This window comes from Rousettus aegyptiacus, unplaced genomic scaffold (assembly GCF_014176215.1).
Source record: "Rousettus aegyptiacus isolate mRouAeg1 unplaced genomic scaffold, mRouAeg1.p scaffold_m13_p_16, whole genome shotgun sequence".
In the NCBI taxonomy this organism is placed as follows: domain Eukaryota; kingdom Metazoa; phylum Chordata; class Mammalia; order Chiroptera; family Pteropodidae; genus Rousettus; species Rousettus aegyptiacus.
In genome coordinates this window covers 49637710-49653421 of record NW_023416291.1, presented here as the reverse complement: position 1 = coordinate 49653421, position 15712 = coordinate 49637710, and the positions used below count along the sequence as shown (strand labels likewise).

Genomic DNA, 15712 nt, shown 5'->3' with positions numbered 1-15712 from the left:
TTTAAATTAATTTCTAAATGGGCAAAATAACGCAAGAATATTATTACAATATATCGAATAGATTTCTATGATGATGGCTCTTTCAGTATGACAAGTTCAAATGTCATTATGTATTGGCAAGAATATTAACTATAAAGTTGACTGAAAAAATGCAACTCTATCTTTATAAATTCACTTCTCAGGCTTAAGAAGAAATATATGACAGAAAATTCATCACTGCTGTTGACAAAAAGTTCATCAGGGGGATGAGTCAAAGTTAAATCATGTGCACTTCTGTATTTGTTGAAACATTTTAAAAATCAATTTCCTGTGGCTTTCTGTCAGAATTAGAAAGAAATCTAAAAGCCGATCGCTCATTTTGGAACTTACCTCATGTGGGTGATGAGGAGTGTTGTAGTGGGAATGAAAAAATCATCTACTCGGTCAAATTGCTTTCCGACAGGTTGGGTGTGGATGGTGTGGTGTGGTGTATTCCCGCTGGCCAGAGTTATCACCTACACAGAACGCAGCAGGTTTAGATCTTGGCAAGGACTCCCTTAAGAGTATTGGCTTTCACTTTATTTAGAGATGAAATAAATCTCTGGAAGTTGTTTGCATGTACTCTTTATTACCATCCTTAAAATTAATATATTATTAAACAAATCGGAATTCTGTAATTGCTTATTGTCAACGTAGAAACATTTGTCTCTATAAAAAGATAAAAACTAGGGAAAGATTTGTCTTGAATGATTTCTGCTTGAAATATAAAATAAATAAGTACATAAACAACTTCTGTATTATAAAAAAAATTGACTGCAATGAGAAAAATAAAAGCAAGTATATGTATGTAAATGAGATATTAGCTTTTTTCTTTTTTTAACAGCTTTATTGAGGTATAATTGATATAAAAAAAAAAAACTGCTCCTCCTATAGAAACATAACACTAAAAATTCCAAAATAAATTACATAAACTACTTTAGATTTTAGAAATTCTAGAATAGATAAAATTATATTTTAAAACTTTTTCCTCTTATAAATTAAAAATAACAGATTTAAATAAGTTTTAATCAGAAGTTTCTTTTCCAACTATTCATCATTAATTAGTTTTCAGAACTTTTATAGTCCATTAAAGAAATGAGTTACATAGACTTTCCTCCTTCAAAACCGAGTCTCTTCCTTTGGATTTTATGAGAGAAATAAATGATGTTTTAATTTTTAGGTTTATTTTTTCCAAAAGTTTAATTTCACTTTATTATTCAAATGAGTATATTTTCATTGAGTTCTATTGGAAATTGCCATATTCAGTGCAAATAGGTTATTATAAGTCAGATTAAACTTAGTTATATTACAGTTAAAAAAAACAAATAAGAAATAAATCTTAATGTCTTAGTGGCTTAGAAATAAAGATTTCATCTCACATGTTTTCCTGAGCGATTGGTCAGGATATCTACTGTGTTTTCCCAGTTTTCACTCAGTATTAAACACTGAAGGAGCAGCTGAGTACCTTGAATGTTTCCATTCACAATACATCTCATTTGCCGAAACTAATCATATGGTTCCACTTAACCAAAAGGAGCTCAACATCTATCCAGAGAAAGAGAAAACTGAAGTATTTGATAAAAGTCTTAAAGATATTATATCTATTTTATTAATGAATATCAGTGAGAAAGTTGGTACTGGATTTTAGCCATTCATAAAAATGTCTACAAGACTTGAATAAAGATCAACAGAGTAATAGAGAAACAAGTCTCCAAATTTTGGTCCCTTTGGATCGTATAGAAGTGTATAACTCTCAAAATGCATGTACATCTATTCAAAATTAATAATAATACTTAGCCTGACAGCAGCAATAATATTTACTGAGAGCTTGCTATGTGCCAATATGTGTACTAAATAGTTTATGGGAATCACAAACTTTAATATTCAAACAAAACTGTAACATATGTATTGTATCTCAACCTTCCTGATGCAAAAATGTTCCATGCCACTGAAAGTATATTAACTGAGCATCTTTGTGCTTAGCATAGTCCTAGGTTGTAAAAAAGACGAGGTCACTTCCTTAGTTACCCTCTGTTTGGACTTTGCTCCTTGAAGGTCTGGATCCTTCTCGCTGCTAGAATTGAACAGGAAGTGATGGATTGCCAGGTCCAGGACTGAGCTGACTAATTGCAAGGACAAAGAGATTGATCTATCTTGCACCTTAATCAATAGGCCCAATCTTTCAACAATGCTCGACTCATTCCTAATGACATCCTGCCATTGGTCTCTCTACATGTGATGCCTTCCACAAAGCCAGGGCCACCACCTCTCCCTCTGATACCTCCTCTGGCTGGGACCTACTTCCTAACCAATAGCAAAATGTAAGGACCTTTTTCCAAGTTGCTTTGTAGGGTTATTTTCTTCTGTAATTGTGCATTTGAAAAGGGAATACACACAAATTGAAAAACTGTGAAGATGACAGACTCGTGATTTTTAGAAGAGTATTTCTTAAATTTTTATCAGGCATGATGTCTTTCAAAAAGAAAAAAAATAACAAAAATAACTATGATCAATCTTTGAGAATTTGAGAACACCGATTGGAAAAAAATCACTGTCTTACATACCTAAAATTACAGTTCATGGGTTTTTATTAATTAATTGTAAATATAATGGAAAATAATACATTTTGCTTTCATAATTGGCAAAAATGTATAGATTTAATTACAGTCAAAACGAAAACACAAAGAAGGAGTATAAGTAGCCTTTCGGATCTCTGATAAAATGCTTTTGTACCTCTAGGGGTCACTGGGTACCATAACAAGATGTATTACATGAGGGCAAAAAAGTTATTCCATAACCTTCACGACCTAGCAGCATCAATTTCTCTTTCCAGTCCAATCTTTCAACATTATTGCACAGAGACACTCTAGCAAAAATGAGAACTTGCTCATGTTCTTTGTTTGGTGAATTCTATTTCTCCAAAGGAAAATCTATTCCTCCTTTCAAACAAATCTTGTCTCATTTTCTTTGGGGATGTTTCTTGATAATCCTATTGGGAAACAATTATCCATGAATATTTTGACATTTCTGCAGTGTCAAGTCTTTCTGAAAAAAGGACGTCGGCAAACTTGGATAAAGGATAATGGTAGAGCAAAAATGCCTTAGAAGCTAGGGATGGTATTCTGCTCCTGAGAGAATGAGAGACTTAAGTGTCGTTGAGCCAATTTCTGACATTCCAGGGGACCGGCCTGCTCCTGCTCTCCAAGAACAAGATTTGTATACATTCCAGAGTAATAATCTCTATCTCACACAGGAGAAGACGGGTGAATTTTCCAGCAGTCTAAAAGACTTAGGGACATACAATTTCAGGGTCCTTCTGTAGTGTAATTGTGCTACACATGCAGGGTAACATTAGTATCTCGCCACACTGCCTCATAGGGATCGAGGCTGGAGAATAAACATATTCACCACGAGCAAGAAATGGTCTGTCCTCGTGTTTCCTGGCTGTCTGTTTTTGTCTGTCTATTTGTCTGTCGTCTATATATCATCTTTCTCTCATTTATCTATCATATACATATACATAGGTTTTTTTGTGTAGACAAAAAAAGAGTACTTCTCAATTCTTACATTTTATTTTTTATTTTCAAATGTGAGACTTACCTTTTCTCCCACTCAGCAAATATTTTAAAAATTCATTCATTAAATCTTATTAGTATAATTTTTTATTAGACATTCAGAGGAAAATTAATCCAGTTGTAGATGGCTGGATAATGCGTGAGAAGTTACTTAATACCTCTACATATCTCTTTTTCCCTTTCTGTGTGATATTAAAGAAGTTTGCCTAAAGTTTTTTTTTAATCGTATACATTGACCTGTTTTATTTATCTTGTCAAGATTAAATTTAAGTACAAAATGTCAAATAACTAGAGCCTGTTATCATATTGTGGTAGATCATTCTACCAATTGTCTGTATAGAAGACTGTGTTCTTTTCCTCAAAAGATTGGCCCTATTATTTCATATTTTTGAATGTAGGCAGATGGTATAACTGGCTTTCATCAATAGGCTGTGGTGGAAATTACTTTTTATGTGAATCCGAGAGCCTAGATCTTAACTGGCCTTGCAACTTCTACTGTCCTGTAACCTGAAAACATCTTGCTGTGCAGACTTCAGTCTAGAGGATGGGCAGGCACACTCAGGAGACACAATGTGCCCAGCTAAGCACTACCACCGCACGGCTGACGTGGTAGTGAGGCCATTGTGGACCTTTCATGTCGTTATCGGTTAACTGCCGTCATTTGTGTGCTCCCTGATCACACCTGCAAAGGAACTGCCTGGATTTCCAAGTGACAGAATTTGTGAGTGATAAGTCATTCTTTAAGTTTGTCAAAGACATCAAGTTTTGGGGTGATTTGATTTGCAACAATAGATAACTGAAATACAGTATCATATTTCAGATGTTTCAAATGACACATAATTCTAGTAAAATATAAAGTGAACCATCATTCTGATAGTTGAGATTTCATTTCAATAGACCTCTCCTTTGTAGTCAAATATCGGAATACTGAAAATACTACAAAAACATTAAAAATATCGGTAGCGAGAACTGATTACAAATAACATTCTATTCAACAGATTTATTGAAAAATGGCCAATGGTTAATGATAGGACTTTGTAAGAGGAGACATATTTCAGGCAGTGCTATAATCACAAGGCACTTTAAGAAATAGATAAAATACATTTTTTAGGGCCAAACATTTTTTCCCATTCCCTCTCCGTTTCCTCTTAAACTTCTAAGTCCAAAAATCTAAAGATTGCACCAAAGAGTCATTGTCAAAATGCATACTATATTTTTCTCTGTATCTGTCAAGTTCTCAAAAAAACAACTTCAAGACATAAACAAATTCCCCCAAAATGATACCAGGATACCACATATGTCCTAATTAAAAATGAGCTTATGCTCAGATAACAATACATTATCTCTTTGGAGAAAAAAATGAAGAACTGCTTGGAGACTTTGCCTAACTCTCCTAGTCTCTATCTCACATGTCCAACCCTCCAGGCCCCATTTTGGGAGAGAAATAGAAATAAGAAAATTCTAACGAAAATTGGAGGAAGGCAGGAAGCTGTCAAAAGGTAAGTTTTGACTCTCTAATTTTTTTTTTCTAATGGCATTAGCTGTGCCATCACAAGTTATTCTTTTAGCATATAAATCTCAGTTGTGATGAATGTGACCTACAATATTTTGCAATCCAAAAAAGTACTGAGAATCAACTTTTCATTTTCCTTTTTCTGTGCAGACCTAGATGTGATTAAGGTACGGTCCTCAGACGGAAGAATATCATAGTTAAATGGCTATAAATATCCAAAAAGGTATGAAGATTGCTATTTTCTCACATACTCTGACATGTACTTACTTGTAGTGTTGGCGAGGCCTTTTCCATGGTACCCCAGCTTAGCACCCATACCTGATCATGCGACTTGTCGTAGTGCAATTTAACTGGGACGGGGTCTGTGCTTACTGCCTGTAATAAACAGAAGTTGAAAAAAAAAAAAAAAGGTTTTCAGTTTAAAACTAGGCCAGAAATTATGGAAGAATCTAAGAGTTTAGATGTCAGATTAAAATTTTATGTTGCTAATTATCTAGTTTTCTAAACTCTTAGTTGATTAATTTGGAAATATGATATTTTACTCAAACATGTTTTGGTACCATTTCAGAAAATCTTATTACGCTCAGTCATTACCTATGAAAATGATGTTTCATGCAGAAGCTATTTAGAAACTCAAGATATAAGTGATTAATGTATGCATTTTAATCGGTTGTTGAATACAGGTAAGAACTATGTTTATACCACCGGGCTTTTCCATCCTAATGCTGGTTATGGGATTTGACTATTTATAATACTAAGATGCCAATGATTTGATATATGGTTGTAACTCTAGTAACAGATTACCTAATTTAGCTTCCTTAATGAGAAATCTAAAACCACAGAAAGAAAGAAAAGCAATTTTTTTGAAAATACGTGATCTGGTAAATGTGTTTTTCAGCTAATATTTATAATATTTAACATTTATTTAAAATAAAACTTCCAGAAAACAAATTGCTTCCAGGCAGTTACTTCACTCACCTTAATTTTAAGCTGTTTATATTACAAGCTAACACTTTTTAAAAGTAATTTCCTGTAGTAGTTGCATATATAAATTTTATAACATAAAACAAATTGTATGCAATAAAACAGCCTTTATTCAGTATTGAAAGCATTTTTTTTTCAAAGCTCTGTTGAATATCCTTAAAGAATTTCTCAAGTCCTAGTTCATAATGCAATCCTCTTTTCAGTGGGTTTAGTTAAACTACACTCATGGCTGAACGTATGGAGATTCGTATTTTAACTAATATGCTAGCAATTTAGTCTTATTAAATTATCTCTTTTCTAGAGTCTTGCCCTGCTTTTTATCTATTTCAAATACTTAATATTCTTGCATTACCGAAGTAGTATTATCTGGAAAAAACAAACTATTTAAACATTTCTCGGTCGATGTCGTCATCCCTTTCTTCCTGGCTAACAGAGCCATGATCTTGTGTTGGTATCAGGTGGGCAGCAATGTTCTTGGGGAAGGTAGCTCATTTGGCGAGCACCAGTGACTAATTCCATTTTTCTTTGACAAGTACTAAGTCCCCCAACCTCTCTAGAGGCTAGTGACGGTCACATGGCATATTCTAGTTTATACATTATAAAGTTTAATATGATGAATAAATTCTAAGAATAATATTTCATTTTCATCCAAAGAGACAGTAACAAGAAGAACTTTTCTTATACCAAACTTTCTCTCTCCCTCTGCTTTGAATTTCGTCAGGTGAGACTAGTAAGCCTCAATTTCCAAAGCCATTTTGAAGCCATGAAACACTAAACTTAAGGAGAAAAAGCCAACCAACACTTTTAGGATTCAGCCAGAAAAAATTAAACAATTCTCAATAAAAACCTTGAGTTGCTGCACAAACCTAGAATAACCATCCCTAGACTTGATGTTATTTGAGATAATTAAATGGCTTCATTGCTTAAGGAGTAGTCAGTCTGGTATTTTGTTAATTGCTCAAGTGTATGCCCAATGCTTTGTGTAAATTTTACTGATTGATATAGCAAAAAAAGAAAAATGAGCCATCATTAATCATTACACTAATAACAAAGCAATAAGATTCCTTTGATCTTTCAGTTTCTCCTTTACTTGTTAAACTTGATCTACGTCTGATTATAATAGACTGTTTTTCATGTAACTTAAAATGTAATAATCTTTAGGTCTTTAAAATGTTAAAGATAACATAGTTCAATACAACAGCAAAAGCAATAATAACAAAGATCTCATTGCTATTCAATGATCAGGACACAATTAAAAGAAGAGCAAAGATCTTCAAATACCTTTATCAGGGGACAATTTGAATGAAAATTTCTAGTTTGCTAGCTCTCATACGTTCCTTTCAGGTTGGTAGCTCTCATAAGTTCCTTTTCTTTTACTCGGTCTTTTTATAAATATTATTTTATATGGGCATATCACAACCCACAGGTTATGTTACTATCAATACAAAAACTAGATTAGGAAACGGAAACTCTGTTTTAAGAGTAGTCATCTACCTATTCATCAGCAGGGCTGGGACTTGATAGTCTGTTTCTTCCCAATGTGGAAACCTCTCTGCTTATAAAAGGCTGTCCTTCCTAGTTCATAGTTTAAATCCTGACAATAATGTGTGAATATGTTGCCCTCTTATTTATACCTCATGTATAAGAAACATTCTTTTGTTTTGTTTTGTTTTGTTTCTCTTTTGGAAGATGGAAAGAAACCATGAGGCTCAAATATATTGAGTAACATCTCCTGAGGTAGCACAGTCTTAGTGAAGAATTACTGAGAGGCTGTATACACAATGCTTATGAGCATGTATTCTGAAGCTGACTTCTAATATTAACATCTTCACTTATATTAAAAAAAATAATAATAATAATAATAATAATACCTTGACAAGTTACTAAACTTTTCTGTGGCTTAGTTTCCTCTATCCTAAAGTTAAAGTGAAGTCTGTAATGAGACCTACTTCAAATGGTGGTCACGAATAATTGGTGAGATGGTAAATATAAAATGGGTAAGGTGCGCCTGGCAAATATTAAGCCCTATGGAAATAACATTCCTAATAATAAAAAAATATTTAAACTACAAATATTTTCATGACCATTAGCATCATAGTGTTTGAGAGTTAGAAATGTAATACCCTTATTTAGCAAATGATGAAAGTGAGACCTTGAAGAGGAAGTTAACAGGCTTCGTCCTTGAGGAATTTATAGGCTAGAGGGTGAAAGAAGAACTTAAAATAACTTGATGCATGTCACAAAATAAAAATAAGGACCAAGTGCCATGAGAGCTCAGAGGAAGAAATACAATCCAGCATGAAGTGTAAGGGGAAGAGGTGATATTTTAATTGAGCCTCAAAGTATGAATATTTTTATAAAGGGGAAGACAGATACTATTTTTTTAAGTTAACTTAGGAGAATAGGTTCCAAGAGGTTTCAGAAGGCAGCCCATCATTAATTGCCTTCATATAAAGTGAGATATATTTTTGAAACAGGAAAATATTAATTTTCAAGACAGCTTTAGAATTTAAAAAAATGTCTGCTCAACAATCTCCAAATTTTCTGAACACTTTATGTTTCAGCATTTCGAAGTTTCGGTATTTAATTTATTTTATTTTGGTGTTCGGTTGTAAAAGCTCACCAGAACTGAAAAAGATCAAAATGAAGAAAAGTACCTCTGACATATTTTATTTGGAAAATGTTTAGCTTTTAGGAAAAATCCATTTACAAGTTTTCAAGTGTGTAGATATAACACATTTTAGAGGGAACATTTACATGGTTTTCGGCAACAAAATCATGTAACAATAATAAAATATTTCCAAAAATCCTTCTTTAGGATCATTTCACCACAATCCAATTTTCAGTCAAAAAAAAAAAACAAACAGATTTTCTTACTTAAATCATCAACTTTTGAAAGGGATAAATTATATGTGTTGGATTTTATAAAACTTCTGCTAGTATACACTAGAAATCATTTTATATGATCAGTAAATGTGGACCATTAGTTTTGTAAAAGAGAAAGGCACTTTTTTTTGACACTTCTAAAAATGTTCTTGCCACAATTAAACCTGTAAGCATCTGTGCTATAAAACAGCTAAAATGTTTCTCCACATTTTATGCAAAGAAGTACAAAGATTCTATTATCAGTGGCTGACCTCTTTCTCTCACACCTCGGGAAACGCGATTGGATCAGTCTTCCAATACCGACCTCTCTGTAGCAGTACCTCCCCGGCTACCACCATGAACAGAGCCTCCGTTATCTCTAACCTCATCACATGGTTTCCAGGTTCTAACTTTGCACTCATCGACTTTCTCAACAGATTTGTCAGAGAGAGCTTTTTTGGTTGTTGCTAGCATTGAAATAGATCATGACACTGTTCAAAACACTGCAGGTCTCATCATTTCTCTCAGGGTAAAAGCTAAAAGTCCTTATAATGACTACCGGGCACTACCTGACTGGTCACTCCTCAGTCTTCTTTCTCCTACCCCTCACCTGGTACTCTCCCCTTGATGTCTCCAATCCAGATGCTCTTGGCCTCCTTGGTATTCATCCAAGGAGCCACTTGTCTGCCTTTGGGAAGATTTTTCCCAGGACCGTTCTTTCCCTAGATAGCCCAATGTCTGCCTCCTCGACATCTTTGCGCAGGGATCACCTTCTCAGTGAGCCAGTCTGACCGCCTTATCTAACGCTGTGACCATTCTCCCCTTTGCACATTTCCCATCATCTTTACTTCCCAGATCCCACGTGGCCTCGCTCTACCATTTTATCTCTTCCAATAGCACTTACCAACTTATCTATTATATAGTTTACATTTTTAGGATTCATACTTTTTGTCATCTGTCTCTATCCAATTGGTTCTAGGTCCTAAGAAGGTAAACTTTCTGTGTTTGTTTAGGTCAACACATAATCCATGCCCTTAGAACATAATTGGGAAAAGCAAATTGCAAAATTGAACAATGAGCGAAAACTAATTATTATCAAGATCACTATCATTTAACAAAACAATTATATTCTGCACCAAGCTTACTATGAATAATTTTTTCTAAGTATTTTACAACTACGAATTGTTTTTATTTACTCTTTACAACAGTCTTTTTGTTGAGATATACACAACAGTTCTCTTTGTGTAGATAAAAGTGAACAAAAGACGAACATTGATCTCCATCTATTGTAAAACTCTCCTTCTCCTCTCAAGATACCTTCATGTCCACTGTGTGTTACAACAGCATCTGATAAACAGAAGAATTCAGGTCTCTAATATTGATCGGTCTGTATATAAAAGATGTTTCCTTTTTTAACATAAAAAATAATTATAAATGGCATCCTAGGATTCCCTTCCCACAAGCAGTCATTTTTCACATCCCTTGTGAAAAGATGAGACGTGACACGTCACTGTGGAGACCACTGGTATATATACTTTTGTCGTCGTTGCTGTTTGGTTTTGTTGTTGTTTCTGCTAACCATTTATTAGGAAAAAATATATATAAGTTGAAAGACAGTATTCTAGAATATGTCATTGGAATAAAAGAATCCTATTAGCTCATCTTTCATCTCAAAATTAACCTACGTAGAATGCCTGGTGATATATATTCAGATAATTAAGTCATAATTCTTTTTTCAAAGATTTATTGATTTCTTAAACATTTTTGAGTATCTTTCAATTAACCTAATATTTAGTTTTTGTAATTAATTAATGGTAGTGACTACAAATTTAGGCCCTAAGTTCCATACTTCTTAATTTCTCATTTAAGTACTATTGTCAAAATGCTAAATTATTGTGATAAATTATTTTCTTATCATAGTCTTTCCTAAAAATATGTTTATAGTATACTCTCAACTGTAATAATAAAAAGGTTTGATTTGTTGTAGTTCTATAAAGATAGTGATAAAATATATTTTTCACAGAAAACCCTTTGATATTTTAAAACACTGTTTAAGGATACAATTTACTTGTACTATGAGGGTTTTTTTTTTCTCTGTTTATCTGTTCTGTAAACCTTAACTCCTTCAAAATTCCAACATACCTAGTGCTATACGAATTCATCATTATTTCTTGATGAATATTCATGAATATTTTTCTGTATCGACTTCTATAAAGATGGCTTATATTGCAAGGGCAAAATACTGCTAATAGCCACAAAGATACACAGAACTTGGGGTTTGGTGTTGACGTGAAAGAACAGTGAAGCGCAGCTTGTTTATCAGTCTGACAAGGAGAGGACCAGCTGGCTAATTAAGTGAACCTAATTTAAACTAATGATGTAGATTCTCAAGATAATGTGCTAATGGCTGGAGGAGACTCCTGATGACACTTAAGAATACTCCCGAGGTGGAACAATAAGCCACTTCTGCATCCAAGCAGAACTTGATTTTGCTCCACAAAAGACAAAATGAGGTCACTTGTTTACTAGCTAATCTTTTATAGAGCAACACATCGGTTGTACGCCATTCTTACAAAATTTTAATAGAAAGAAAAGCAATAATCATTTGATATTTAAAGCAACACCAAGGTTATGGATTCCATTTGAAAATTGTGATCTTTTACTTTTAAAGGTACAGATAGAAATGATTTTGATGTTTCCACTGAAAACAAATATATTCTAATGGTAATAATGTATCAAGACGTTTGTGAATTCCTATGTTGTCAAGAATTTTTTTAATAGTAAAATGTAACAATGCTGTTCACATCTTTAAGTGTTTAGCCCTAAAATGCATATTTAATACAAATCCGCATAGTCAATATATACAAAAGAAAATGTCAGATATATGATTGCTTAGATGAGGCCAGTATAAAGACTAGGGATCTACTTTAATTGGCTTGAAAAAGAAAACTTGAAAGATTAAATTTAAATAAATCTTTTATCTATTTTTTTACTTTTTTTCCCACAAATAACCTTATTTTTGATTTTGGACTTCACTGTTTCATTTCTATATTCACACTATAGAAAATTCTATAGTATTTTCTATGATGTTTAGAAGATTATAATTGATATTCTTAGTTATCTCTATGTTATATACTCAAATTAAAAACAAATAAACAGAAACACAGCATACAATCAGGAAGTATAACTTAATTTGGATACAAAAAAGGCTGACTTTCAATCTAGACTCAGCTGAGAAAAGTGGTCAGATTGAAAAGGGTGCTCTATTTTTTACAAAATTGGCTTTATACTTTGCAGTTGACTTTAAAAGTGTGCTCTGACCCTGGATATAGATAAAGCTCTAAGTCACAAATAATTTTTTTTTTTGTAGATTTGGTTTTTTAGTAGCTAGAAACCTTATTTCTTTAGTGTTAAATCTTTAATTTTTTGAATTATAATTTATAAATTCTGCAAAATCTCTCTTTTACATGTTGTTTTTAAATTAGGAAAAATCTTGGGGAAATTAAAAATTCTAAAAGATGAAGTATTTTCAAACGTAAAATTAGAGTATTTAAGATATTTTTAATTCACCTTTGAGAACTAAAATTTATGTACTCTGGAATATTACTCAGCCATAAGAAGAGATGAAATACTGCCATTTGCGACGACATGGACAGACCTTGAGATGATCATGCAGAGCAAAATAAGCCAGACTGAAAAAGTTGAAAATCAAATGATATCACTTATATGTGGGATATAAACGCAAAAGCAACAAATGAACAGGACAGAGACTCAGGGAGATGGATAACGGACTAGTAGTTACCAGAGGGGAGGGGGTGGAAGAGAAAGGGAGAGGTAGACAGGGTAAAGGAGATCTCCTTTCTACTGTTAATGGATCAATTATATCTAATATTCAAATACTCTCATTACTAGTGGTCGATTTTCTATAAAATCACCAGAAACACCGAATTTCTCAATATTAAACCATTACTTCTAGGAGGAAATATACAATTAGGTTCCTATGCATCTTTGGTCACAATATTTTCATCATTTTCATCAAGCAATCAACATAGAACCTTATTTTATGTGTGTTTCTGTTCAAAGATATTATATTTAATATACATTGTTTATTAATTAACATTTAATTCGCCACAAAACAGCACTACAACTCGCTTAAATGAAGCTTTACTATTAAGCACATCAAGGCCTTCTTGCACAAGCATTTTAACATTTTGGGGGGACATTTTAAACAGCAAAATTTCCAGCAAAAACACAAAAATGCAAAAAACATGGCACTAAGTAGACCATGAACAGAACACTGGTTTATAGTATCAGAGCTGAAACAAGAAGGCAGAGTGTCTCCCCAGCTGGAAAGGTTCATGTTCGGTAACAAATTTTTCAGCTTTCTGTGAATGACATAAAAGCTATGAGTATTGATTTTATGGTTCTAAATAAATTCCAGGGAGTAGGTGAATTTTCAAATACAAAATCAACAATGAGAATTAACTCAATTGATTTCTCCATAACAAATAAAAAGAATAACACTAACAAAAGCTATGTTTAAATAAAATATTCTTTCAATTGTAATGGAGAGCCAAAGTAGCCAGATACAGATAGTGAATACAATATATTTTTATTTATGTAATATTTAAAGTCAGGCAATACTTATTTATGGTGACTGAAATCTATGTAATGATTATCATAAGGAGTGCCTGTTTACATTAAGGCCCAGTTTTCTAACCTAAAAAACATGGGAAATTTTTATCTGAAAAATTTTCACAACTGTGATTATATCATGGTATGATTTTTTTTTAAAAATATTCGAGCATCATATAATACCTTTTCCATTCTCCTAGTATTTCATAGTAATTATAGGCACTATAAAGAATAATATAATTTATGTGATTTTTTTCCATTGCATGAACATTTCATTATTGATACTTTCTATTAATTTTAAATTTTACACCATTGCCTGGAAATGGAAGTTATATGAATAGTAAGTGATGTTTGCTTTTCTCACTTTTAAATATCTAATGGGTAATACATATTCATTCAGTGTAGTTTTCTATTTTGAAAACAATTTAAAGACCAGCTTGATTATTCCTTAAAGATACTTTTAATGTTAATCTACACAGCCTTGATAATCCCAAACAGAATGCCTGCAGTTTGTTGCCCTATCTTGCAGCCAATATCTAAATAAAATCAACCTTGTCAAAAATGCAACATTCTTAAAGACAGAAATGTAAGACGTAAAATACATAGAAAAACATATTCTTATATTAGATATTAAACCATTATACATTAGAATTACGTAACTCTTGAGGCCTTACCTTACAGCGTTTTAGTAGAACAGTTATTCATCCTTTAACTCATGACTATATTGTTCATTCTCATATTAGAAATTGAACCATTAGACTAATTGTCCACTGTAAATGCATAATCTGGAAATTCAGACCTTTCTAATAGAAACACTTTTCATTCTTTTATTTGTGTTGCAAAATGTGTCTCATAATAGGCAATCGATAATTGCATATGGCATGGACAGATAAATGGATGGATGGATGGATGGATGGATGGATGGATGGATGGATGGATGGACAATTGCACAAATTCCTGTGAAGCTGTTAAGATGAGAAGTCCTAACCTTGTACATCTTAGCACATTTTGTGGTTCTAGTGAGGAGTCAACATAAAAATAACTATTATCTATTTCAATATTCAATTTCAAACAAATATTAGTGCAAAAAAATCTCCATGAATATAAGGAATGTTTAGTATCTACTGTTACTCAGAAATTTTGATAGCAAACAGGTATATCGCTCTTCTCCATGACAAACTCTGTTGTAAATGCCTTCTATGCATTAATTGATCTAATCCTTAATACAGCAGGCCCTCCAAAAGAGTCAATTCATTCAACATTGTTTCATTATAACATTGGTGAGGAATTTAACTCTTACTTATTTCAATAAGGCTATGGTAAAATTGGTTTCATTATACGTTGTTTTGTTTAAAGCCACAGAGCCTATCGATGCTGTTAAATAAGATCTTACTGTATAACTTTATGAGATATGCATAGTAATTACTTCTGTTTAGCAGGTTATACATATCTCACGATGTTATTTTTAAGTTTGTCTCCTCTGAGCTGAGAAGCCATAGATCATGATAGTCGAGGGCCCATATAGCAGAGCCAAACTGCCTGGATGCAAATCCTATACTCTCTCTTGGTTGTTGTGCAATTGAGTTCAAGCAAATTGCCCAGATTAAATATTCTTGGAAAGAGTAGGGAATGAAATATTTGGTGGCCCAAACCCAAACGGTTTTTCATAACCACGACCGTGGCAATGTGCGTTAGAAATGTTTTTCTCTGTCATTCACCTATGTACATATTAGTACTTGTTTTACTCTCATAGTAGAAACTGTTAAGTTACTATTATCTAGCAAAACTTACTGATGTTTCAGCCTTTGTTAAGAGTCAAACAAGAAGATACAATACTCTTTCTGGAAGGATAACTAGAATCAGCAACTCTGAGGATGATTTTTGTGCAACCGGTCATTTTAGTATTATTATGTATTCATGAAATCTAATTTTTGAAAAGAAAAGATATTTAAATTATTTAATTCATTAGGCTCAAAGATTAGAATAAGAGGAAGGTTTGCAGAAAATCTATTTACTTTCCAGTTATCCAAGCAACTAAGCAAGTTATAAATGACAGTCACATGTCAATGCACAAGTCGCCTGGTAAAGACTATTATATCAAAGTAAACATATTTTAAAATCA

General features: G+C 32.8%; 1 protein-coding gene across 5 annotated transcripts in view; it reads right to left on the bottom strand.

Moving 5' to 3' along the window:
• Window positions 1–15712, bottom strand: part of FSTL5 (follistatin like 5) — a 798802-nt gene that overhangs the window by 34553 nt on the left and 748537 nt on the right. For all 5 annotated transcript variants that reach the window (XM_036233987.1, XM_036233990.1, XM_036233989.1 and 2 more), the window contains 2 exons: window positions 5374–5481; window positions 370–494 (listed from right to left, as the gene is read on the bottom strand). In XM_036233987.1, the coding sequence (XP_036089880.1) occupies window positions 370–494; window positions 5374–5481 (233 nt within the window). The remainder of the gene's footprint in view (window positions 1–369; window positions 495–5373; window positions 5482–15712) is intronic.